This window comes from Fusarium musae, chromosome 1, assembly GCF_019915245.1.
Source record: "Fusarium musae strain F31 chromosome 1, whole genome shotgun sequence".
Lineage (NCBI taxonomy): Eukaryota > Fungi > Ascomycota > Sordariomycetes > Hypocreales > Nectriaceae > Fusarium > Fusarium musae.
Window position 1 is genome coordinate 1,211,927 of NC_058387.1, and position 24,182 is coordinate 1,236,108.

A 24,182-nucleotide genomic window follows, 5' to 3' on the forward strand; every position below is an offset into this window, starting at 1 on the left:
CCGATGCCGCCCTTACAGAAGTCCCCTGCTTATGATGCTAGAATCCTTCCGGACAGGAGTTTTTAGTTCGAGGAATGTCGCCTTATGAGGATAGAGAGGCAGGGATGCTAATATGTAATACGTAGTACAGAGTAGTCTGACGCGAAATGTAACGGTGATTTCTGCAATGATGATTGTTAAATTTCAGTGCAACGCAACGTCGATCCTGATGCTCCAGTGTAGGATCTAGAGATCAGTTTCGTCTAGACTTGCGTTCCCTAATAGTCACAATGTCTACTTATGCGGATATCTATGCTCCGAAATCCAGAGCCAAGCAACACTTCAAGTCTTCATATCTCTCTGGTCTTGCGCCATGACTGTTTCATCTGCCCGCCCTTATCTATTTACATTCCATTGGCTTCCCGTGACCGTTGGTTCTATTCAAGGGAGACTCTCCAGATCCGATCAAGTCTCCAGCTGGAGGTCTGAATCAAAGTTGCCCAATCACGAACAACAAAGCTGTATTCCAGGCTATCTTGAATGTTTAAGCTCTCAATCATTCATTGGTATTCAACAATTCCACTATTCCCGTGTTGGAGAGTCAGAAAATGGCGTTATCAGTTGTGCTCCTAGCCCATATGCAAAACACTTACGCATCTACGGGATATGCAAACGTACGACCAACACGCGACAAACAAAGAGAAACCTTCATATATCATGATACTTCTTACATCTTAGGGCCGATAAAGAACATCTCTGACGTTTATATAAGATAAAACGGCCAGCAAGAACAGATTATCTGAAAATTTTAAAAATCATGTATGTCCATATGCTCGCTCTTATTTTCTTTCTAGGATCTCATCGATATATAAGGTAACTTTCAAGACGATACATCTACCAAGCATCATGACTCCATCGCTTAACAAAACAAAAATTCTTACGCTTCCGTCTCAATGTTTTCCAAAGGCACATAACCCTCCTCTTTCTTAATTCGTCTCCTACCCAGCGTCTCACGCACCCAGCCTACAACACCTCTTCCACTCCTCCAGCGAAGACCACCGCTCTTCTCAGCAGCAGCCTCATCCATCCATCGAGGACGCTTCCAGAACTTGAGGAAAAGACTGCTCACGACGACACTGACACTACTACACGCCATGGCGAAACCAGCCATCATGGGGTGCATGTGGAAACCAATGGGCAGGAAGAAACCCATGGCAATTGGCAGACCGATAACGTTGTACATGCACGCCCAGGCAAGGTTCAGCTTGATGCGACGGAAAATGTACCGAGTGAGGTCCAGCGCCGCAGGAATAACCATCAAATCAGTTGGGCGCATGAGAACAATATCGGCGGCTTCCATGGCGACGTCTGTACCGCTGGCCATGGCGATACCGATATCAGCAGTTGCAAGTGCAGGTGAATCGTTGATGCCGTCGCCGACCATGGCAACGACCTCGCCTTGTTCTTGAATTTGCTTGATAATCTCTTGCTTCTGGTCGGGGCTCATTCCGGCATAGACATTCTCGGGAGGAATGCCCACAGCCGCAGCAACACTGAGGGCAGTGGATCGCTGGTCACCAGTAACAATAGCTGTCTTCACACCCAGTTTGTGAAGGGCCGAGATGGCAGCAGCAGCACCCTCCTTGATAGAGTCAGCCAAAGAGAGATGGCCACTGTATTTGCCATCAATAGCCACGAAGATGTGAGTGGTACCAGTGGCAGGTCCCTTGTTAGAAGCCTTGGTTGCGCTGGGGTCGAGTTGTTCTGATGCCTCGATGACATCCTCGGGAACCTCAATGCCGTTTTCCTGCAGGAAAGCAACGTTACCGACGAGCGCCCGATAGCGGCTACGGTCAACAGCCGATACAGGTTCAACCAGAGCGTTGATGCCCTTGCCAACAGTGACCTTGAACTCGCCGACACTTCCCTCAAGAGCATCATCGGCCTCAATATCGAGTTCTTGTCGAGCTCCTGCGAGGATGGCCTTTCCAACGGGATGTTCACTACCCATCTCAGCAAGACCAACAATAGCCCACCAAAGTCGACGTCGCCATTCATTATCATGCCACTCGGACTCGAGGGCAGACTCGACAACGCTCATCTTGCCATAGGTGATGGTGCCAGTCTTATCGAGGACAATCTGTGTAACCTTGGTACATCTCTCAAGAGCAGCGCCACCTTTGATCAGAATGCCGTTCTCGGCACCAACGCCAGTACCAACCATGACGGCAGTAGGTGTAGCTAGACCGAGGGCGCAAGGGCATGCGAAAACGATGACAGAAATGCAGAGCTTGACGCAGACCATGATCTTACCACCGCTGGCGTCCTGCAAAAAGATTTTGGGTGGGTTCGCAAGTACATGGCTGAGAACCATCCAGCAAAGAAACGTACTCAAGCCGAGGATGAGGATAGCAGGAATAAAATACCCTGCAATAGTGTCGGCAAGTCGCTGAATAGGTGCCCGGTTGGTCTGAGCATCTTGAACCAACTTGACAATTTGGCTGAGTTGAGTGTCACGACCGGCACGAGTGACTCGGAAGTCAACACGACCGTCACCATTAACGGATCCGCCAATGACGTGATCGCCGGTTCGCTTCTGAACAGGCATGGCTTCACCCGTTACCATGCTCTCATCTACGAAGGTCTCTCCTCGGACGAGGACACCATCGGCAGGCACCTTATCACCAGGCCGCAGAATGACGACATCACCAAGCTGGAGAAGCTCAGTAGGAACAGACCGCTCCTCGTGAGCTGAACCACCAACTCCTGGCGTTTTGGGAGTAGTTGGGTCCTTACCCCAAGCCTCGGCAGCCTTCTCAGCAGCAATGGGGTCTACGTAGATTGTAGCCATAGAGGGTGCCAAAGACATGAGCCGAGAAAGAGCCTTGGATGTCTGACCCTTCGCGCTATTCTCAAGGTAACGACTTAACGTGATGAATGTGATGAGCATAGTGCTGGTGTCAAAAATAGTGCTTGGCCGGGTGTGAGGAGGCAAAAGTAAAGAAACCGTCATTGTCAAAATGCTGAAGAAGAAGGCACAAGATGTTCCGAGGATAACAAGAACATCCATTGTTGGTGAGCGGTGCTTGACTGACTTCCATGCTGAAATATAAAAACGCTTTCCAATGCCGAATTGGACGGGTATCGTAAGGACTAAACAGATGATATCTCCAAGATAGAGGCCTGGAATTAACTCAAACCTGCCAAGATCGAGAGATGGCGCACACATAGGCAAGATCATGTTCAGAATGAAGACCGGGATGGCAAAAGCCAATGAGGTTCGGAAAGCCGTCCTCCACTCATTGATCTCTCTTGTCTTTGCGAGTGACTCGAGCTGTGCATTGTTGTCTTGGGTATCGGCCACAATGGCGTTGTATCCCTTAGCTTCGACAGCTTCCACGATGGCCCGGAGACCAATAACACCAGGTTGGTGAGTGACGGTGAGGCGTGATGAAGCAAGGCTCACCGAAACTGAATCGACGCCGTGCATGGCCGTCAACTCAGCCTCCAAAGCTTGTGCTGCAGCCGCATCTGGAACACCATAAACTTTGAACTGTGCCGTGGATGATGACCCGCTATGATGATCATTGGTTGGTTGTGAAGAAATAACTTCCGCGTCGAAGCCACGGTCGTCGATTATTTCCGCTATTTGCTCCGGCGAGAGTTTGGTAACATCATGTGTAATAACGGCTCGTTCCGCGAGAAGACTGATGTTGAATTTGAGGACGCCTTCTACGTCCTTGAATCCACCCTCGACAGCCGATGTGCAAGCACCACATGTCATGCCCTCGATTGCTACTGTCGTGATGGCGAGGTTGCCAGCATTTTCAGCATCCTTGCCAGATTTGTCAGCCACCACTTTGCCCGAGTCGACAATCGTAGCATCAAAGCCGCGGTCTTCAATGATTTCGGCGATTTGTTCGGCAGTGAGAAGGTCGGGATCGTGTTCGATAACAGCTCTCTCGGAGAGCAATGAGATGCTGAAGCTCTTGACACCAGGAACATCTTTGAAGCCACCTTCAACGGCAGAAGTGCAGGCTCCACAGGTCATGCCCTCGACGGCGATAGTTGTCGTAATAAAGTCATTGTCGTCTTCGTTGTGTGTAAAGCGTCTGGCGACAGGGCTGGGGAGGTCGGTCGAGAGGACTTCGGCATCGAAGCCTCGGTCTTCGATGATATCCTTGACTTCGTCGGCGGAGATAACTTGAGGGTTGTGCATGATGACTGCTCGCTCCATAACCAGACTGACTGAAACGTTTCCAACACCATCGACGCCCTTGAAGCCAGCTTCAACAGCAGAAGTACATGCGCCGCATCTATAGAGGAAACAGGGTCAGTGATATATTCCCGAACATGTCGTATAAACTTGGCAGGGGGCCGCAAAAGCCGAACGGAACTCCATAACTGGGTCCCGGGATGACCGGCGGAAGTTGAGGAAAAGAATAGAATTATGACCAAACTCACGTCATGCCGTCCACTCGAAGCGTCGTCGTAGCAAGATGGGCGCCGGCGCCGGGACTCCTCGGAACGGAGAGCGCGACATTATTTGTGTCCTTGTTAGGGACTTGGATGTAGGCGGGAGCCATCGCAACAGCTTGTGGCTCGTGAGCCTCGACTCGAGGATCGTGAATATGTTGCGATCCTCAGAAGCCGAGAGATTTTGGAGTTGAAGATTGATTGCCAAATGGCGGCGGAAAGCGGGATGAACGGCACTTGTGGTCTTGGGTCTCACTCTCGCGGTTAGACTCGTTTGGTGGTTGGTTGCTAATAATGGAATGAACGGGTTCTAGTTCAATCGTCCAGCCACGAGCATTTCAATTTGGTGGAGATTCGACGCAAACAATAAATCGAGCAGCAGCTCGGCAGAAAGAGAGAAAAAAGAGATAAAGAAGAAGAGTCGCAGTGTTGGACGAACAAGGAAATCGGAGGTCAAGATCAGATACTGTATCAAGCCTGGACTGGAAGGTCACAGCTTATGCCAGTTGATAACAAATACGCCAATAAGACCACGAAGACCGGCTTCAATTGCTGATGTATGTGTGTACGTACGCACAGTATGTCGGCTATTTTTGGCGTTAGTGAGACGAAAGAAAGAGAACGAAATGAACGACCACTTGGGTACGAGAAACGAAGAAGAACAAGAAGAAGAAGACACCAGGCCAAGAACAAAAGGACATGACATGAGCAAGATTTCAGAGGACGGCGTCTCGGCGTTTTAACTACGATTCAGGGGAAACACTCACTGCTATTAGCAAGGAAACACCAACAAAACAGTTCGCGAGGCGAGAGGCCCAAAAACCATCACATCCGGGACGAGTCTTGGCTCAGCGGCTGATACGGTCAAGTTCCAGTTTGGGGTCTGTTTCCGCTGATATCCAAGACGAGTTGATACCTCTCGTTGGTGGATTTAATACAAAGATGCGACTGCTGGAGCACCAGATTTCTCGCTTGCAGGGATGTTTCACTAGAGACTCAGAAATTCCCAAACGATGTCCGGGGTCTCTTTGAACAATGGAGATGAATAGGGAGCTTGGGGCCAGAAAATGCTGAGACCTGAGACAAGGGGACTCCGCTATTAAACAAAACCCTGGTCGATTGGCCGCAATCTGTTAGTGAGCAGTGACAGATCCTCAGACAGTTCAAAGAAGTCTGTGAATGGTTGTGACAGAGTGAGATCAGTGAGATCAGTGAGATCAGTGAGATCAGTGAGATCAGTGCAACCATAGCCACAAGGCGAAGGCCGCTGATGTTTATACCTCATCACTACCTTAGCTATTCTTATCCCTCCTTTATTTCTCAGTCACAAGGTAACTAAAGTTCTGCAATGGCTCACTTTCAGCTGGCCTCTAATGGCGCCATCTCTTGTCCTGAAAGGCGCAAGTGTCGATCGTTCAAGTTGCAACCATTCAGCACCCAGACTGTCCAACCAGCTTTTACCCTTCATGAACTATCGGAACTAGGCGCACCGACTTCTCTTTGGGAAGACTTCAACTTAGCTTAGAACTGAACATGAGTTCAATCTTCAATTTCCTGTCATTGTCGATCGCAACTCTGCCGTGAACCTCTAGTCCACCATCGCCAATCATCGTGTGTCTTTTGGTGTAGTAATGTCTTACTATATGTAAGACGCAATAAAATCCAATTGTGAGGTCTTTCAGGCGGATGTTCCACGTTCCGACAATCGATGTCGATGTGTCGCGTGTAGGGCTACAGCTGCATATGCAGTCAGCATGCCTTTGCGTTACAGCCCATCAGCAGTACGAACGCTAGACTCGCTGTCTCTTGTAGCTAAACTCAATAAGTTCCCAGTAGAGCGTAGACAAGTCCAACAGTGGCTAGGTTATCGTATAAAGTATGCCGTGGCTTCTTGCCAGTTTCCTTGGTGATTGACGGGTTGAATTGAGTTTGTAAATGATTTGCACGGCCATTGCATACTCAAACATTACATCGAGTATCATTTGGTTGGCCTTCAATAAAATGTCTTCTGGTCGTGGTTTGTATTGGTTCGATTTGGAGTTCGCTTTTGACATAGAATCCAGTATGGTACACGATCCATGGCGTGAACATAACTGACAGTGTCGAGCTCCGACATCAAAAGCTAAAACAGCTTCTTGAGGTGCTCATATAATATGAGAAATGAAGTATTTACCGAACAAAGGACTCCAAGTCACGACGGTATCGAAGAACGCATCGCTTGTCACATATATACTAGTACAGGGTAGTCGAGTTCACATTGGAAGACCCCACCTACGCTCAATTCGACCCCACACCCCATGAGCCCCGCACCCACCATATGCTGCTCTGCCTAGCGCTCCAGCCTCACCTAAGCTCCGATGCTCCATCTTGAACTTCATTGACCTAACACTTGCACAAGCTGCGACTATCAACATAGATTGTTTCTTGGGCCTGAGCCCCAACGGGAAGGTATAATAGAGCACAGGAACTTACGGACTTTCACTACAGCCACTCCCTTTAGCTTCTCTCCGTACTGTGACGTACTTGATATCCGTCATCTAACCCCCGAGGCTATAGCCTCAACCACAACACATCATGGAGCAGACGAAGGCTCTAAACGCGCTGGAGGTATGTGTCGCCAGGAAAAGCAAAATGAAAACAGACTAACACCTGCAATAGCCATTCATCGCTCTCTCCAAATCTGCGACATCTCCTCGCGCAGCTGCCGATCTCGTCACCAGAGCTACATCAGCACCAAACACATTTCTCTTCAGTGATCTCCTACAAACACCCGCCATCCAAAATCTCGCCGACTCAGAGTTCTCTTCGCATCTCAAAGTTCTCCAGATATTTTCCCATGGAACGTACTCTTCATACAAAACGACAGAAGGCCTACCAGTGCTCGAAGAAGTACAGGCAACCAAGCTACGGCAGCTATCACTTCTCTCACTGGTCCGAGACCGACAGAACCTCTCCTATTCTGCACTACAGGAAGCACTTGATCTACCCGGAGCACGTGAGGTGGAGGCATTGGTGATCTCGGCGGTTTACGCTGGTCTACTTCACGCCACGCTTGACCCAGCCCGTGCAGTCGTGCAGGTCACCAGTGTTGCGCCTCTACGTGACCTTGCCCCTGGAGCGATACCTGACTTGGCCGATGCACTGAAGAAATGGTCTGACCGCTGTACAACCACTCTCGATGACCTAGATCTCCAGATCAAGGAGATTCGAACAACAGCCGCAGCTCGACAGCGTGAGCAGCGCTTGGCCGATGAGAAGTTGCAGCAGTTGATCAACGAACAACAAGAGGGAATGGGACGCAAGTACGATCTGCCAAACATGACACGGGACCTGGGTAGACGGGGGTTTAACAAGCGATCAGTCATGGATACAGGTAACTTGGTGGACAACGACAGTATGGATGTCGATGAGGCCGAAGAGGAGAAGAAACGAGCAAATAAGCGCAAGCTGTGAAAATAGCACCTCTGTCGGGCCAGGCGAACCAAAAGTCAAGCTCGCAAAACATGTATCACGAAGAATCATGACATAATAGACGATATGACGCCTTTTTATTAGCCCTACGTCCGTACAAAATGCCGCCCTGAGACTTGTACTAATTCTAATGACCCGATAAGGTCATAAATAAGAAGAAAAAACGCATGGTCGGAAATGATTCAGGATCATGTTCCAGACCGGGAATAGCTAAATTACAAAGAAGACCTGGTTGTTAAACAGTAGATTTCCGTACGCCAGCCTCCAGAAAGCAACGCCCGAGCTCAATCGAGAGACTGGGGGTAGTATTGCCGCTTAATCAAGGCCCCTGATCATTACAGTCGTGAGTATTGATATGATGTCCAAAGAGATTTTCGCGGAGATGGCTTTTTCTTTTAATGGGAATTCGAAAGGCCATTAATGGCCGGCATTAGTGACCGCGGTTGAATGTGAAAAGAATAGTTGCTTAGAGACGCTTTCCTGGAACAAGAATGAAGAGAACACAGAGTGCGGCATCAATGAGAACAGTCACTGCGAGGACCATGATAGCACGCTTGGCGATGAGCTTGCGAACGTAGGGTTCACGAATGCGAGAGAAGTTGAAGGGGGTGTACTCGCTGTAACCAACCAGGGCCATGATTGGGTCCAGAGAGTATTGGTAAGACGCAAGGAAATAGACACCGACGGTGAATGGAAGGATGAGCTATTGAGAGTCAGCAAGTTTTCGAGAGCTACCTTGAATGAGAACTTACCCAGCATCTGGTTGCACGAGAGTAATCAAGGAAAATGAGAACAAACGCAGCCCAGAGGGCGGCAAACATGGCAATAAGACCAAGGATAAGTCGCATGATGAGCGTGGGTGGGATAAGGTTGCCTAGAGCCTTCATTCGAAGGAAGCCTGGGAAAGCATCTCGCTCCATAGCTTGGAAGACATAGTCCTTGGCAACATCGAATACCTCGGGATCGTCGCGACCATACTCTTCGATGGCAGTAGTTACCTCTGCGGTAATAGAACCTGGGAGGGTGATTTCTCGCTCAGCTCCAGGAAGAAGGAAAGTGTAGAGAATTTTCTCAGCTGAGGCTCGGATATCCTGTCGCGCAACGGTATGAGCGGGCGAGTTGGATTCGGTAGTGACTTCGTGAGAGTTGCTGAACTGAGGGCTGGGTCTAACAGGCGCAGAGGCACTCTGAGGTGAATCGTGACTTTGGTCCTCTCTAAGGAATGCAGACATTTGCGCATCTTGGTTCTTCTCCTTCTCAGTCGCATACATGGACGGACCTGCCGCTCTAGGTTCCAAGTCGCCAATATTCTCGAGGATAGCTGAAGATCGTTTTGATTGTGCTTCGGGAGTACCAATAAGGACGGATCGTCGAAGTTCGCGAACATAATGTCGGCAGAGCGACATGTGCTGAGCAACATCGAGCCTGGCTATGTCAGCTAAGCTTTCTGGAAAGTCAATCCTGCATGAACCTACCAGAAGTCGAGATAATCCACCGAACGTTGCTGATCGCGCATGTAGATATAGAACGAGAAAAGGTCGACGGGAGGGAGAGTGCGACGACTCAAGACCTCAAAGAGCGTAGGTAGTCGGTTTCTCGTCATGTCAGGCTGAGGCGACGGCGATGCCATCGTGGTAACAGGTTCGTGTTCGGCCATGTCGGGCGAACGTATTATACTTGTTGGTCGATAAGGTGAGAGTGAATGTTAAAATGAAGAGGCGTTTCTGGCGCGCGGAGCAATTGCCGGGAAGCTTTATGGAAGGGTCCGGGTAGGGGAAGTTCCCCTGATTACGACCGACGACAGGCCGCTTAGTCTTGTCGAAGCAACCGCACACTCTCCTAAGCAAAGCAGTCTCTGAATGAGAGAAATGAGGCGCTTATACGCAAAGGATGGCGATGTTTGCGGTGCCTTGAAATCAATTGCCCCAAGCTGGAATGATGGAATCGTTATGCAGCAACGGCCAAGATTAGATGCAATGCTTGCTTCGCGGTAAACACCACTGGAGGCTAAACGTGGACCATACAACGCCTCTAGCCCATCTGGGATTAGCTTATTATCCGAACCGTGAATCGACTGTAATCACGTGAGAGTCTGGTGGGTAATCAGGGCTGCGCTCTGGTTGGCTCGCCAGGCCCACAGAGTGCCTGCCGATTTCGAGGGCTACGCACAAAGATTTTTGGCAATTACTCCAGCTACTTCATCACACCTTCCTAACGACCAATCTCGAAGAGACGAGCCGCAGGTACGACCAATACTCCCTCCTCTCCTCCCTGGAAGTCCTTTTTCTCTCAAGAGACTACGAGCACGAGCGACTCATTCTTTTATCAACTTCGTCGACCGAAGGACTAACCCTTATATTTCCAGCCATGTCGTCCAAGAAGCCCTCCGGCAAGACTCAGCGCTCCGCCATCGCGGATGTCGTCGCCCGCGAGTACACCATCCACATGCACAAGCGAGTACGTTGCTTCGCCAAAGAATAGCTCGAGAAACGAAGCTTGAAATTTCTGGGATAAATGCTGACGAGCAAAAGCTCCATGGTGTCACCTTCAAGAAGAGGGCTCCCCGTGCTATTAAGGAGATCAAGGCCTTTGCCACCAAGTCCATGGTACGACTGTCCGTCCCAAAGAGCCCGATGCCGAATGCGAAGCAATTGCGGAGGGCCAAGTTGTCATTTTTGAACCACGCGTGCTAACCTTGATGACAGGGTACCTCCGACGTCCGCATCGACCCCCAGCTCAACAAGAAGGTCTGGGAGCAGGGTATCAAGGGTGTTGACTACCGACTCCGAGTGCGAATTTCCCGACGACGAAACGACGAGGAGGGTGCCAAGGAGAAGCTGTACAGCTACGTCCAGGCTGTGAACGTCAAGAACCCTAAGGGTCTTGCCACAGTCGTTGTTGAGGAATAAATATAAAAAAGTTTCTCTTGGGACAGGTTCTATGGTGGCATGGCATTTGGAGTTGCATTCGGCATTCTGGCTTTTGACGCTGAATATACACAGAGGGAAAAAATGTGATCAAAGCTTGAAGTCAACACAAACGACAATCGGTGCCTCGGCGTGAAGTGGTCTATGGACAAGGCTTTTTTTATGAGGGCGAAAATAATCATTTACGTTCTGACGTGGTGATGCGAATCTTATGAATCGTCGATTAGAGGGTCTGCTATCGACAATGGTGTACATGTTTCTGACCCTATCAAAGTCCCCTCCCTTCGCTGTTAAACCAGCTATGGAAATGCCATGCAATCCTGTAACCTAACAAGTCAAACCAAATTCCGTACACCTGGTACTCCTGTTCCTTTATACAATTATCAAAGCACCAAACCCTCCCTAGTAAAGCCTAATTACTCGTCCTCAACATCCCTGTGGCGTGCCAGAACCTTCTTCTGGAACTCCTCGGTATCCTTGTCCCAGAGCTCGGCAGCCTCACCGTTGAGGGGTGAAGCACTGAGCATTTATTAGTGACATTGTTATGGTCAAGCTTGAATTGTGTACGTACTTGTTGGGCTCGCCAAGCAAGCTTTGAAGGCTCAGCAGAACAGTTTGAATGTTGTAAGCAGCGGTCCACTTGTCCTTGAGAATGTCCAAGCAGATGCGGCCGGAGAAGTCGACATTAGGATGGTAGATGGGTGTCTTGAAGAGCACCGTAGGAGCGGCATAAGGGTAGTTTGAGGGGAATGCAAAGCTGAGCTTGAAGGTCAAGCCAGCGTAGGGAGTATCGTCGGGACCCTCGATGGTGGCAGTCCAAGCGAGGAGGTTTCCATCCGCACCGGGAAAGGCAGAGACGCCGGGAGCAGGCGACGTCATGAGTTGCATCAGCTCGGTCTGCAGCCTGTCTAGAGTCAGCATCCGTAGCGAACATAATGTCTCGGGACGAGTATTCACCTCTTGGTGGTGCTCTGAGAGTCAGGGCCCTTGTGACCAGAGTTGAGCTTGGCGGCCTGGACACTGCCGGGAGCTGAGTTCTGGCTATCCTCCATGTTGTAATCCATTGTGAGATGTTGATGCTGATGTAGTTTCCTCAACTAAACTGAGTATGAAGAGATGCCAACAACCAAGAAAGCAGCAGAAGAGTAGATGCGATTATAGGTTGCTAGGGAGCGGTAACGAATTGTTTATGTACAGACAACAATTCCGCAAGTGGAAAGAGGTGAAGGTGGACGAATGCAGGGGCGACGGGATTGAGGGAGACAAAAAGACGTTTGGCTGTGGCGTACGCGGGAAGGGATGAAAGTGAATAGAGAGAAAGCCCGGGTTCTGAGTTGTCTTTAAACGTGAGACGATGGGCAATAACTAGATTGTTTTGGATTGCGACAGAGTTGAATAGAGGGAAGGGCAATGATTTCTCGACTCAAGCTTGATCAAAAGGCTCCAACTGTTTACCGCAGCAACCAGCGCGACTAGGGTCCAGGTGAATGAAACAGAAACACCACAGCCAATGGTATTCAGTACAAGGCAACAGCGCTGAAACTGTAGGGTCTGTTTGTGCTGTGAGGGGATGCACAGGGCGCTAAGTGACGCTATCTTTAGGGGACCTGGGCCGGGGTCTCACAGCAACAAAAAACACTTTACGCGGTGAAGAGACGCGGATCAACGCGTGCAACTTCTGGACTTGAAGTATCAGGACGATATTCCTCAACTGAACGATTGGTTATTGTTGAACAGGAAAATTAGCAACACATTTCAGACACTATCATAAAGTCAACTACCTCTACACCATGGTAAGTAGGACATTCCTTATTTAGCCCCTATCAATAGTGTCTATCAAGCTTTTCTCCAGTGGCAGATGGTCAGTATCAAGGAGATTGTGAATGATTCACAGTCATATCTAGTCACAGTTACCCAATCTGCTGTGAATCTCGATCTTGTATAACTTCATTAGGCTCATCTTCACTAACACAAACCAATGAATCAGTCACAATTAGACCCTCTACCAACGGATCTTCCCTTCCGAATCGTCTCCAAGACCGTGGGTCGAGGAGCATATGCCTCGTTAGTTTTACCCCATGTTTCACTCACGATAACCGAGATGTTCACTACTAATGACCTCAACACAGCATCAAGAAAGCAATTCCCCTCGACGCTCCAACACCAGTTTTTGCTGTAAAGCTCATTCACAAGGGCTATGCTGTTAAACATGGTCGCATTTCTACCAAGCAGTTGGCCATGGAGGTCTCACTGCATTCACACATTGGCCAGCATCCCAACATTATCGAGTGGTTCGCTTCAGGAGAAGATGACATATGGCGATGGATTGCCATGGAGTACGCAGAAGGTGGAGATTTGTTCGACAAGATTGAGGCTGATGTCGGTGTCCGCGAGAATATTGCTCAAGTTTACTTTGTTCAACTCATCAGCGGCGTGAGCTTCATGCACTCCAAGGGCGTGGCGCATCGTGATCTCAAGCCTGAGAATATTCTCCTCTCCCAAGATGGATCTTTAAAACTCGCAGACTTTGGTATGGCCACAATGTTTGAGTACAAGGGTCAGCGGAAGTTGAGCTCAACACTATGTGGAAGCCCACCTTATATCGCCCCTGAAATCCTTGCTTGTGGGCGTGCAGACAAGAAATTACCCAACGCTGCCAAGTACTCGCCAGATCTGGTCGATGTTTGGTCTTGCGGTGTTATTCTATTCGTTCTTCTTGTCGGCAACACACCGTGGGATGAGCCATCACAAGGCAGCTGGGAGTTTCAGGAATATGTACGAACATCTGGTCGCAGCACGGATGCTCTATGGGGGAGGGTCCCAGCAGAAGCACTATCTCTACTACGAGGGATGATGTGCATTGATTCATCAAAACGCTTCAACTTTACTCAAGTGCGCCAACATCCTTGGTACACTAGACACAATGCCCTCCTGAACTCGGATGGCCGAGTCACAGATCCCATTAACTTGGCGACACAGATGCTGGAGAATCTCCGCATCGACTTCAACCACCACCCAACATCACAACCTTCTTCCAGCGACAATATGGACATAGATACTGGCCTGAATGTCGGGAAATTCTCCTCTACTCAGCCAGAGACACCAATCGCTGATAAGGACTGGGATTGGGAGCGTCCTCCACTTCGCTCTATGGCCTCGCCAGCCTCATCACTCCCACATACTCACGATGCGAGCCGAGCAATGCTCGATACACTCGCCGACGAGCCATCCATGTCTCAATTCTCTCAGACTCCTGGTCCTTCTATGACCCTCACCCAGCAAGCCCGCCGTTTCCGCGACATTTGTCCCCCAGAGTCACTTACTCGCTTCTTCTCGGCTGTGCCTCCGGCCCACATCATCCAGATGATTAACGATGCTCTCCACCATCTCAACGTCCCCACGACGCATATCTCGCCTAATCCACATGGCAACCCTGTCGCTAAGATAAAGGTCAAAGCACTCGACGGTCGTCAACAAAGTTTGCATGGCGAGATTCAAGTGGATCGTCAGCCTCTGCCGGATGGTACAGAGGTCCTTGACATTCGCTTCGTCAAGGTCAAGGGTGACCCCCTGGAGTGGCGACGATTCTTCAAGAAGGTCGTTGTTTTGTGTAAAGACGGTGTATACGTCCCCGAGTCTTAGAGAGGAGTGGGACTGTCTTGTAAAGCTAGAAAGAAACGCATTCATAGATGTTAGGGTTTGGCAGCGGTATCATAAAGTTCACATAAAGCCCATGATTAGGCACAGCTGTATACATGATACGAGAACTTGAGATACCAGCGGGATAGCTCCTCCTAGAGATGTAATAAACCTTCAGACCAGCAACTTCAGGGACAAAAAGACTAAGATATAGTATAACCTACTGGTCATTTAAATTAGCCATTCCTAGTGCCCTGATTATAGGACAAAAGGTTTCCTACTCGCTGAGACCCCTCTTCCTCAAGCGTTTGCCTCATTGTACTGCTCAACCTGGAGCGCAAAAGGATGAAATGTGCTCGTGCCTTCATCTTCCGCTCCCCATTGCTCAAAATCAAATGACTGATTAGAATCAAGAGAGTTTAGTATATCATCCAGGTCAATTTCCAAGTTCGAATAGGGGCCACCGTCAAAAGCATGGCTTGATTGAGGTACTTGGGTAGAGCCTTCAACAGGCCTCTGCTGAGGGCTAGGGCTTCTCGAGTTCTGGGATTCTGGTTGGCAAGCCTCTTGGTTTTGACTCTCACGAAAGGATTCCATAATACCTTGGAGGACGTTATTGGCGACATCGGTGATCGTTTGAGAGGTGAGCGCTTGTTCCAGGATTCCATCGACTAAACTCTCCATACGGGGCCGCATACGTCTTGAAAACTCACGTCGTGCGTAGTCCTCAAAACTGTCCAGCACATTCGCCCTAGGCAGCACGAATTCTTGTCCGGATTGCAAATGACATAATTCGGGAACTGGGAACATGTTAGGCGGATCTCAATGTTTAGAGGTCTGAGCTTACATGGAGTAGGGACTGGGCTGTCGTCAGGAAAGAGAATCTTGTACATATCAACCCACTTCTCTTCTTCCGCTACTTGTCGAGATTTTCCATTGTTCCTCTTTCTAACACGGAGTAATCTCTCCTGTTCTTCGTTGATGCCCTCTTCTGCGAGGTCTTCATTCTGCCTCTGGCAAATATTGTCGGCCCTCTGATGTTCATTCAGGTTGAAGGCTGACTTGAAGTCTTGCCTGCATCTATTGCAGCGGAATTTGGGTAGGATGTGTCGACGATAAAGATGTTCCCTAGACAAATATCAGCTTTCGAATCATGATTTTCCAATATTTCCGCCATACTTGACTCGAGAAACAGATGTCCAACCTGGCCAACAGCAGCTTTTCCACTGAGATGTCTGATATCTCTCGCGGTTGTGTTTAAAGAAAGGACAGACATATCTCATCTCTGCAGGTTCATGCATTGCCCACGTCTCCTTCTGGTTTCTATCTGGTGCCCCGTCGTTGTTCTCGTCATATTCATCATCGGAATACTCTCTTCGGCGCTTTTGAGTAGGTGGCTTGTCTGGTATCTGACCCAAGTAATTGAGGACTGTCGTCCCTGTACTTTGAGTAAATTCTGAACTGCCTTGCCCGTTGCCACTACCTCGCTCTCGCAGGGTTGAGTTCAGCCATTCTTGAAGTCTGACCATCAGGAGGTCTACTATATGACCTTTTCTTCTTTCGACAACATCAGAAGTTGATGGTGTTCTATCAGTACCTGAAGAAGAGTCAACACTATCTGTGTAGTATTGTGCATCAGATGTGTTGTCTGGAATATCTGACAACGTGAAGTTGGATGCCTTGGGCACAGTGACGGAGTCCTCGATGCCAGGATTGATGGGAGCATCATGGGCAGAATTTTTGGAACACTCAAAGGACGGAGAGAGCCTTTTAATAACATACTCCCGCCCTTTGGTTTGTTCAGTGCTCGTCGTAGGGTATTTGCCATTTGTGCAATTACCATGATATGAGCCGTCTAGGGAATCCGGTATGTCTATCTTTGATAGGGAACTTTGAACTTTTGCCTCCTTGCATGAATTAATAGAGTTGACGATTTAAGATACTGAATAGATGCACTCACGGAATCGCCTTGTTGATGAGTTGCGTCCTCTGATGTTGGTCTTCTAGCCACCCAACCACCACTCCCGCCTCCACCGCCCCCTCTAAAGCCAAAGTCGAGAACAGCCTTGGGCTCCAAATCATCAGGGCAATGACGGTACAGCCTTAAGTCTGAAAAGCTCATTGTGGGACGTGACTAAAGTTGTGGCAACAAGTTTGGCTAAGCGAGTACACCAGGAAAGGATTTTGGATGATGCGACAACAGCACCTAGAGACTTTGTAGCTGCGATGCTTCAAGGTACTGGAAGATGTAGGGTTGTTTGTGGTCTTTCAAAGCAGTGACTTTTGAGGGTTTCAAGTTAACAGTCTGCGGAAGAAACTGGCTCTTTTTATCCTCCCTTATTTCGCCTTTGCGCAGGAACAAACGGACGAACTAGAATTAATACTCTTTTATGCATTAGTGACATTGACAACATGCAACTGCAAGGTTCATTCCCAGGCAGCCAATATGCGTGAGTCATGGGATCCTAGGTCTACGCAGAACCTGATTTCGAAAAAGTATTGCCATTGGAGTAGCAGCCCATATATACTACAGCCCTTTGCCGTATCTTAAGGCTGCCCGGTTCGAAACAAAGTCTCTAGGCCTGAATTGCTTGTAGATTCCTTGTAAAAGTATGGACCGGTAGTGATTCTCAGTTTGCTTGAAATTGTTACGAGCACCAACTGTACTTCGAATTAAGGAACATTGGCGCACATACACGGCGACTATAGTTTACAAAGGTTGGCAAAGCGAAATGGCCTCTTGAAAAAGAAACTCCAAGTCTATATGTTTGTCCGTCTATCGTGTTCAGTTCGTGGCTGTCATATGGCCCGCATGGCAATACAAAGGCCCAACTCATAAATCAAATTGGTATCTCAAATCCTCCTTTTCATCATCTCCATAGGCTCGCAAAGCCTGTAGATCACAAATCAAAACCCGAATCCCGTAACGCTTGCATGAAGTACTGGCTATCTAGGCGCCGCAAAAAGTTCTCGTTAACACCCGTCATCTGAAGCCCCCCATCAAGAAATGACTGGAATTCTTGTGTCGGAGACACAATGGAGCTTGAGCCTTGACTGCTACCGTCTTGTGGCTTCTGGCGGCAAGATTGCATACTCTCCCTGAGCGTATTGCAAGCTAGCTGGACCATCAGAGGTGCCAGTGTAGGTTGCAAGTTCTTCATCGCACCGACTTTGCCCTGAATACGCTGCTCAAAATCAGACATGAGGTTCGTGTCAAAGTCATCATTGTTGCTCTTCTGTAAGCGATCGTAGTCTGGGCATTATTAGCACTCAGTTCTTGTAGTGTATGTGGTTGAACACTAACACGGTGTAGGCACCAGGCCCCCTCCAGGAAAGATGATTTTGTACACATCATTCCATCTCTGTTCCTCGACCTCTTTGAGATCTGCTCCAGGGTCGCATTTTCGAGCCCTTGCATGCAGTGCCTTAGACTGGCTTGCGTTGATGCCATCGTGCTCCTGGGTGTTGCGACTTTGGACTTCGCAAGGCTCAGAGGCTCTTAAATGCTTAGAGAGCTTCAACTCTGTCTTGAAAGACTGGAAGCAGCGCTGACACTCATGTTCTGGGTGTGTATGACTGCGGAAGATGTGTTCCCTGGAGACATGTCAGTCTACTCCTAGATGCTTTGAGGTGAACATCACTTACTTGACTCGATGGACCGTCTCCCACCCAGGCCCGCAGCAACTTCTTGTGTTTGCATAGCGCTCTGGGTCATTCTTGTAAAAGGGGCAGGCAAATCGTGGTGCTGTAGAAGTCGTCTTGGATCGTTTCTTATCCACAGGCGTCCCGTCAGCTTCGTCCGTTGACGAATCATCGAGCTCAGCACAGTCAAAAGCTCGCTTTCTCGACTGGCCAGGCGCGACAACCTCTTGTTGAGGCTGGTTCATGAAATTGATTGGTGGAACTGTCTCATCCAGACACTCAATGAGTCTTTGTTCCGGAACTGGAGCCGGGACATCCTCTTCAAAGAGAACCGTGGCTGGTCGTGGCACATCCGCTGGCACCGGGAACGGTGAGTTTCCATCACCGGTGAGTATTCCCAGAGCGTTATCAAACCACACATGATTTGTGGAATCAATGGGGTTGATGAGATCGGCCTCGTCCCCAGTGACTAGGTTGCCCAACGCTGCATCGTCTGCAAAGGACACACTCATTGACGATGCCAAATAGCGACCATTGTTGTGGCCAGCTGTCCGTGATGTGTAATCCGAAGCACTGTGTCGACGTTGATGCCTTCGACCCGAGCCTCGAAGTTTTGATCTGACCTTGAGTAGCAACCATAGCCACCCAAATCTTTTGATCAGAACTTTGATGGCTTCGGTCTTAGTCGCTGGGACGACGGTTTGCGACGATGAGCCGCGCTGAGGCCTGGAAAGTGACCATTCACCAGCTGGCGAGAAGCTTGGATGAGGACTGAAAGTGGGTTGGCTGAGAAGAGCCATGTTGTAGCTTGGGTAACCATTGGTTGAGGAACTCAAAGGCAAAGGCGACTCCGAGAACCCATATTGTGGACGGACATTGGTGTTGATAGCGCTGAGACCTCCTTGCACTGCCCAGGGATAATTGGCCACTGGTCTATTATGCAGACCATCCTGGGATTGAGATTGGGCAGTGAATTCGGGTAGGGGCGTAGGGTACGAGTACATTGAGACGATTTGTTGGTACAGGAAATCGCCTTTGTTGATCTGAGGCGAAGCTTATTTATAGATGGTAGCTTCTTGTTGGATAAACTGATTTATATTGTTGTACGGCGCTAGCCAAGTGATACTAGTTACGATAAGGTATATATATGTGTTGTATATATATCTTCTGAACTAGGTTTCAGATAAATGGAAATAAGATCTCGTTTAATGAGCCGGGAATGGGGAGAGGCGAAAATGAGATCCTGAGGGGATAAGCTCGTATTTAAATCTGGAGGCCTTTGCGCAGCTGCGCAGTTGGGTGTGGTTGGTTGCGAACCACGAGCTGAGATGGCAGCAAGGCAACGGGACCCTCTGAAAGTGCAACTCGACAGCCCCCAAAGTCCCTTACCTCCAAGATAAGTCTTGAGTCACAAGGGATTGAGAGCGGCTCTTGAGTCTTGGCTTTTGAATCCTTCCAAGACAAGGGCAGCGGAGTTTGTAGTGAGTACAGAGGTTGTGAATCCCTGACTTCAGAGACAATTGGTCGGTCAATCGATCAAAATGAGAGTTCAACGAAGCTCAGATAATGGTGATGATCCGCCAAAAGAGACAAGATCTTCTCAAAGAGCCTCAAAGAGAGAACAAGGACAGTTAGCAGAGTTGAGAGACTGTCTTGGGGCTGTCATGGGAATGTCCAGGCTATCAAGGCTTGACTGACTGGCATGGCACAGTCAGCTTGATTGAGGCTGTGGGCTCCCTCACACTAGCAGCTGAGTTGTGCATGGGCTCACCAACTTGCATGTAACATGTAACAGCACAACTCACAAAATGTGCCAATAAACCAACCAGTAAGCGGCTGAATCGATTTGCCCAAGTCCATTTCGGGTATGCCTGACGCCAAATTCTATGTATGCCATGAAAAACGCCCGACGCCTTGCATAACATCATGTACGAGCATCCTTACTCGGCTTGCGTGACTGGTTCCTTCAGTTGTTCATTCCACTCGAATCCTGAAAACAAACGTCAGCCTGATTTGGTTGAAAATGCAAGTTGGGGGCTGTACGTTGACGACACATGGGGCATTGCCCTCTTGATGAATCTTGTTTGATCCATTCCAATATGCAGTGCTAAACACAAACACCGTCACAGTCAGCACGTAAAAATTCAGGATTACAGAGATAGAGATAAGGTGAACTCGGACCATGTGAAAGTTGTGACCGCACTTCCCCGACACTGAGGTTCATATTGCGTTAGTAGAGTTTATCTTTATCAAGATGGCCTGATGTTTACTTACACAGGCTGCAATCGTCGCCTGGATATTTACATGTCGGACACGTCCCGTCAAAGTGGACCTGACAGATACCACAAACATCGTCTTCAGGTATATCCCAGCGCCAAGTAGCGACCGTATTCCACTTCTTGATGGTGACCTTCATGATGCTTTTGAGGAGAAAGCCACGGGACCGATATTGTAGAAATGAGGATTTCTGGGGCTAGGATCGAGACTCAAAGTGGCCGTGCAACCTTTGAGTGAAGAAGGGTCAAGGTTTGAAGCACTAACGTTGACGTGGGGGAGGCACATGAGCCCAGGTTGACAAGGTGAGAGGTCCAAGACTCCAACCAAGTGGATTGGGCTGTAGTGGTGGGTGGGCGCCTATCCGTTTGGCGCTTCAGTGACCTCACCCGCCGAAAGTCACCCACTGAACAAGCTGTAGCCCGCTGTAGAGACCCCTCCGACTCCGTCATCGCCCACCGTTGGAAATGACTGATGGAGGTGGTCCAAGCTCCTCACGATTTCGCCAACCTCGCCCGCACTTGCGCGAAAGGTATCATCCATTCAAAGTCGACTCGATTGGTCGTTAACCTCTCGTCATCAACCTCACTCGCCTCACGTCAAGCCCACCAGACAATTCTTTGCGGTACTAATCCCGCCGACGAATGAGGACGTAGACAGACAGTTAAGCCTTTTGCTAACTGTCTTTTCCTACAGTGTCTGGCCTGCGAACTTAACTACATTTCGTTTGGCTCTGACTCTTATCAGTCGCTCAGGAACTTGCCCTACGTCAAGTCACTGAGTCCGACGAACTCCCACCACCTCTTCGTATCCGAAACACAACATCTTTGCGATGGCGTCCATCGCATTCTACCGCTCAACAAGAGCTGGCATTCCTCAATGGGGCTCCAAGGTTTTCCGACCTTCCCTGCTCACCCGCCGAAACTTCTCATCCTATCTCGTTACCCCGAAAGAGCTTCACGAAGCCCTCAAGAAGAACCCTCCGTCGCCGATCAGCACCGATCCTCGAGTAATTCCTCTCTGCGCATCATGGTTTCTCCCAAACGATGGCCGATCCGGTATCCAAACGTTTCGCGAACAGAGAATTCCCAAGGCCCGTTTCTTTGACCTAGACAAGGTCATTGACAAGCGCAGTCCCTATCCCCACATGCTTCCTAACCCCAAAGGCTTCGCTGCTGCCATGAGTGAGTTGGGTATCCGAAAAGAGGACATTGTGGTTGTGTACGACAGCAAAGAGCTTGGTATTTTCAGCGCACCGCGTGTGGGCTGGACCATGAAGGTTTTTGGCCATGACAAGGTTCACGTACTAAACAACTTCAAGCTGTGGGTGGATCAGGGTCTGCCTACCGAGTCGGGAGAACTCTACAGTATCGAATGCTATCCTTACCAGATCCCCGAGATGGAGGAGAGCCGGGTTGCAAGCTTCGAGCAGGTCAAGGAAGTCGCACAGGATCACAACAAGGAGGGCGCTGAGGGCGTTCAAATTCTCGATGCCCGACCCCGTGGACGTTTCACTGGCGAATCCCCTGAGCCCCGCGAGGGTCTTTCTTCTGGTCACATTCCCGGATCTATCAACATCCCCTTCAGCTCTGTTCTGGATCCTGAAACCAAGGCTTTCCTCCCTAAGGATCAACTAAAGAAGCTGTTTGCGGAGAAGGGTGTCAACCCTCAAAAACCTATCATCTCAAGTTGTGGTACTGGTGTGACTGCCTGTGTTATTGATACTGCTCTTGAGGAGGCTGGCGTTGGTTCTCCAGAGTCCAGGAGGGTCTACGATGGCAGTTGGACGTAAGTGCCTCATTTGAAAAGTTTATGATATGAATAATGCTAATATATAACAGTGAGTGGGCTCAACGGGTGCAACCTTCAGAAAACTTGATTGTCAAGACAACGAAGGAGTAATGTGACTTGGTGTCTGGTCTGAAAGGTGGCGGAATACTGAGTAGTCGAGCTGCGATACCCTCATTAATGATGGCCTGTAGTGAACAGGCGTGTACGAAGAGAAAGAAGAGCATGGATTCCCAATTCCCCTCCATGGTTTAGTTCTGTGTCTGGTTCAGGTGTCCGTTTAAGGACGAGAAAAATGGCTTATGGTTGCCCTCTAGCATCCCCACACTTTTGCATTGCCTTTAAGTATATATGTGTGTGTGTGTATACGTGTGAAGCAATTGACTGATGGAATCGTCAATATTGAGTCTACGTCTAAGTCTGAGCCTCTAAACTGACTGTATCGGACCGGGATGTTGTATTGCCGATCACTCATGATGGGCGGGGTGGCTTTTTCACACCGAGAATTGGACCATCCTATTTTCGGTGAGAATCAAGGTGAGATCCACCCCCACTACTCTCACATCGGCTACAGCCTAAGAATTAAGGCTCCAATTCCAATTAGGGCTCGCTAACGTGAACAACCAAAATTATGTGCGTTATCCACCCCACCTGACCCGGGCCAAAAAGTTCCAGTATCGCCAACACCAACAGCAGCATCTTGCTCTTGCGCAGACCACATCTTGCCTCCCACCCCCCTCCAGCGCAAAACAACAAAAATCCTTCACAATGGCTGATCGTGGAGCTTCTCGCGGCGGTGGTTTCGGATCCCGAGGCGGTGATCGCGGCCGAGGACGTGGACGTGGCCGTGGTCGTGGTCGCGGCAAGAACGAGGAGAAGGAGTGGCAGCCCGTCACCAAGCTCGGTCGATTGGTCAAGGCCGGCAAGATCAACAGCATGGAGGAGATCTACCTTCACTCTCTGCCCATCAAGGAGTACCAGATTGTCGACAACTTTCTGCCCAAGCTCAAGGATGAGGTCATGAAGGTGCGAATCACAGTTCCCTGAATCTACCACTCGAAAAAAGCCCTAGAACGAAGCGAAAACACCAACTCGAGCAACACGCAAACACACAATTATTGGAAGGGGAAAAATGGCTTGCTAACTCGTCATGTCACAAACTACAGATCAAGCCCGTCCAGAAGCAGACCCGTGCCGGTCAGCGAACTCGATTCAAGGCCATTGTCATCATTGGTGACTCCGAGGGCCACGTCGGCCTCGGTATCAAGACCTCCAAGGAGGTTGCTACCGCCATCCGTGCCGCTATCATCATTGCCAAGCTCAGCGTCATCCCCGTGCGACGAGGTTACTGGGGTACCAACCTTGGTCAGCCTCACTCCCTGCCCTGCAAGGAGTCTGGCAAGTGCGGTTCCGTCACCGTCCGTGTACGTACACCCACCCAAAGAAGCGAATATCCTCGAATCAAAAGAACATGGAAAAACTGACTGTTTTTATAGCTCATCCCCGCTCCCCGTGGTACTGGCCTCGTTGCCTCTCCCGCTGTCAAGCGATTCCTCCAGCTCGCCGGTGTTGAGGACGCCTACACCTCCTCCGCCGGTTCCACAAAGACCCTCGAGAACACCCTCAAGGCTACCTTTGTGGCTGTCTCCAACACCTACGGCTTCCTTACCCCCAACCTCTGGAAGGAGACCAAGCTCATCAAGAGCCCCCTGGACGAGTATGCCGACACACTGCGGGAGGGTAAGCGATACTAGAGCTAGAGCGGGAAAGTTTTATGCTGGGAGCTGGAAACTGGTGCCGCGGAGTCACGATTCCTTGTGTTTCATTGCATAGGTTGGCCGGTTAGGACACGTCGGATCTGAGGCTATGAGAAATAATGGCTTAAGGTCTGAATGAAAAAGAAATTTCATCCTTCATGATTGCTTTTTTTGCAAAACAAACATCGGTCCCTGTCCCTCATTATTTACCTGCGTGCGGTGATGAAAG

General features: G+C 49.4%; 10 protein-coding genes across 10 annotated transcripts; 5 read left to right on the forward strand and 5 right to left on the reverse strand.

Annotated features, from left to right (window-relative positions):
* Positions 1-916: 916 nt before the first annotated feature.
* J7337_000389 (uncharacterized protein) lies at positions 917-4,565 on the reverse strand (the record flags this gene model as incomplete). Its single annotated transcript, XM_044818144.1, has 2 exons — positions 917-4,295; positions 4,444-4,565. The coding sequence occupies 2 exons, from the start codon at positions 4,563-4,565 to the stop codon at positions 917-919; spliced, it is 3,501 nt and encodes a 1,166-aa protein (XP_044685846.1).
* A 2,464-nt stretch (positions 4,566-7,029) lies between these two features.
* Positions 7,030-7,908, forward strand: J7337_000390 (uncharacterized protein; the record flags this gene model as incomplete). The annotated part of the gene is made up of 2 exons (XM_044818145.1): positions 7,030-7,062; positions 7,114-7,908. 2 exons carry the CDS (start codon positions 7,030-7,032, stop codon positions 7,906-7,908), a joined length of 828 nt encoding a protein of 275 aa, XP_044685847.1.
* Positions 7,909-8,392: 484 nt separating this feature from the next.
* On the reverse strand, positions 8,393-9,583 carry J7337_000391 (uncharacterized protein; the record flags this gene model as incomplete). Its single annotated transcript, XM_044818146.1, has 3 exons — positions 8,393-8,629; positions 8,679-9,351; positions 9,402-9,583. The coding sequence occupies 3 exons, from the start codon at positions 9,581-9,583 to the stop codon at positions 8,393-8,395; spliced, it is 1,092 nt and encodes a 363-aa protein (XP_044685848.1).
* Positions 9,584-10,293: 710 nt separating this feature from the next.
* On the forward strand, positions 10,294-10,835 carry RPL31 (60S ribosomal protein L31; the record flags this gene model as incomplete). Its single annotated transcript, XM_044818147.1, has 3 exons — positions 10,294-10,383; positions 10,458-10,532; positions 10,632-10,835. The coding sequence occupies 3 exons, from the start codon at positions 10,294-10,296 to the stop codon at positions 10,833-10,835; spliced, it is 369 nt and encodes a 122-aa protein (XP_044685849.1).
* Positions 10,836-11,269: 434 nt separating this feature from the next.
* J7337_000393 (uncharacterized protein) lies at positions 11,270-11,917 on the reverse strand (the record flags this gene model as incomplete). The annotated part of the gene is made up of 3 exons (XM_044818148.1): positions 11,270-11,372; positions 11,425-11,757; positions 11,811-11,917. The coding sequence occupies 3 exons, from the start codon at positions 11,915-11,917 to the stop codon at positions 11,270-11,272; spliced, it is 543 nt and encodes a 180-aa protein (XP_044685850.1).
* Positions 11,918-12,831: 914 nt separating this feature from the next.
* On the forward strand, positions 12,832-14,495 carry J7337_000394 (uncharacterized protein; the record flags this gene model as incomplete). The annotated part of the gene is made up of 2 exons (XM_044818149.1): positions 12,832-12,917; positions 12,983-14,495. 2 exons carry the CDS (start codon positions 12,832-12,834, stop codon positions 14,493-14,495), a joined length of 1,599 nt encoding a protein of 532 aa, XP_044685851.1.
* Positions 14,496-14,792: 297 nt separating this feature from the next.
* Positions 14,793-16,021, reverse strand: J7337_000395 (uncharacterized protein; the record flags this gene model as incomplete). The annotated part of the gene is made up of 3 exons (XM_044818150.1): positions 14,793-15,292; positions 15,340-15,566; positions 15,801-16,021. 3 exons carry the CDS (start codon positions 16,019-16,021, stop codon positions 14,793-14,795), a joined length of 948 nt encoding a protein of 315 aa, XP_044685852.1.
* A 1,371-nt stretch (positions 16,022-17,392) lies between these two features.
* J7337_000396 (uncharacterized protein) lies at positions 17,393-19,138 on the reverse strand (the record flags this gene model as incomplete). The annotated part of the gene is made up of 3 exons (XM_044818151.1): positions 17,393-17,745; positions 17,797-18,086; positions 18,138-19,138. 3 exons carry the CDS (start codon positions 19,136-19,138, stop codon positions 17,393-17,395), a joined length of 1,644 nt encoding a protein of 547 aa, XP_044685853.1.
* Positions 19,139-21,240: 2,102 nt separating this feature from the next.
* On the forward strand, positions 21,241-22,310 carry J7337_000397 (uncharacterized protein; the record flags this gene model as incomplete). Its single annotated transcript, XM_044818152.1, has 2 exons — positions 21,241-22,196; positions 22,250-22,310. The coding sequence occupies 2 exons, from the start codon at positions 21,241-21,243 to the stop codon at positions 22,308-22,310; spliced, it is 1,017 nt and encodes a 338-aa protein (XP_044685854.1).
* A 654-nt stretch (positions 22,311-22,964) lies between these two features.
* RPS2 (40S ribosomal protein) lies at positions 22,965-23,950 on the forward strand (the record flags this gene model as incomplete). Its single annotated transcript, XM_044818153.1, has 3 exons — positions 22,965-23,222; positions 23,363-23,620; positions 23,693-23,950. The coding sequence occupies 3 exons, from the start codon at positions 22,965-22,967 to the stop codon at positions 23,948-23,950; spliced, it is 774 nt and encodes a 257-aa protein (XP_044685855.1).
* Positions 23,951-24,182: the final 232 nt, after the last annotated feature.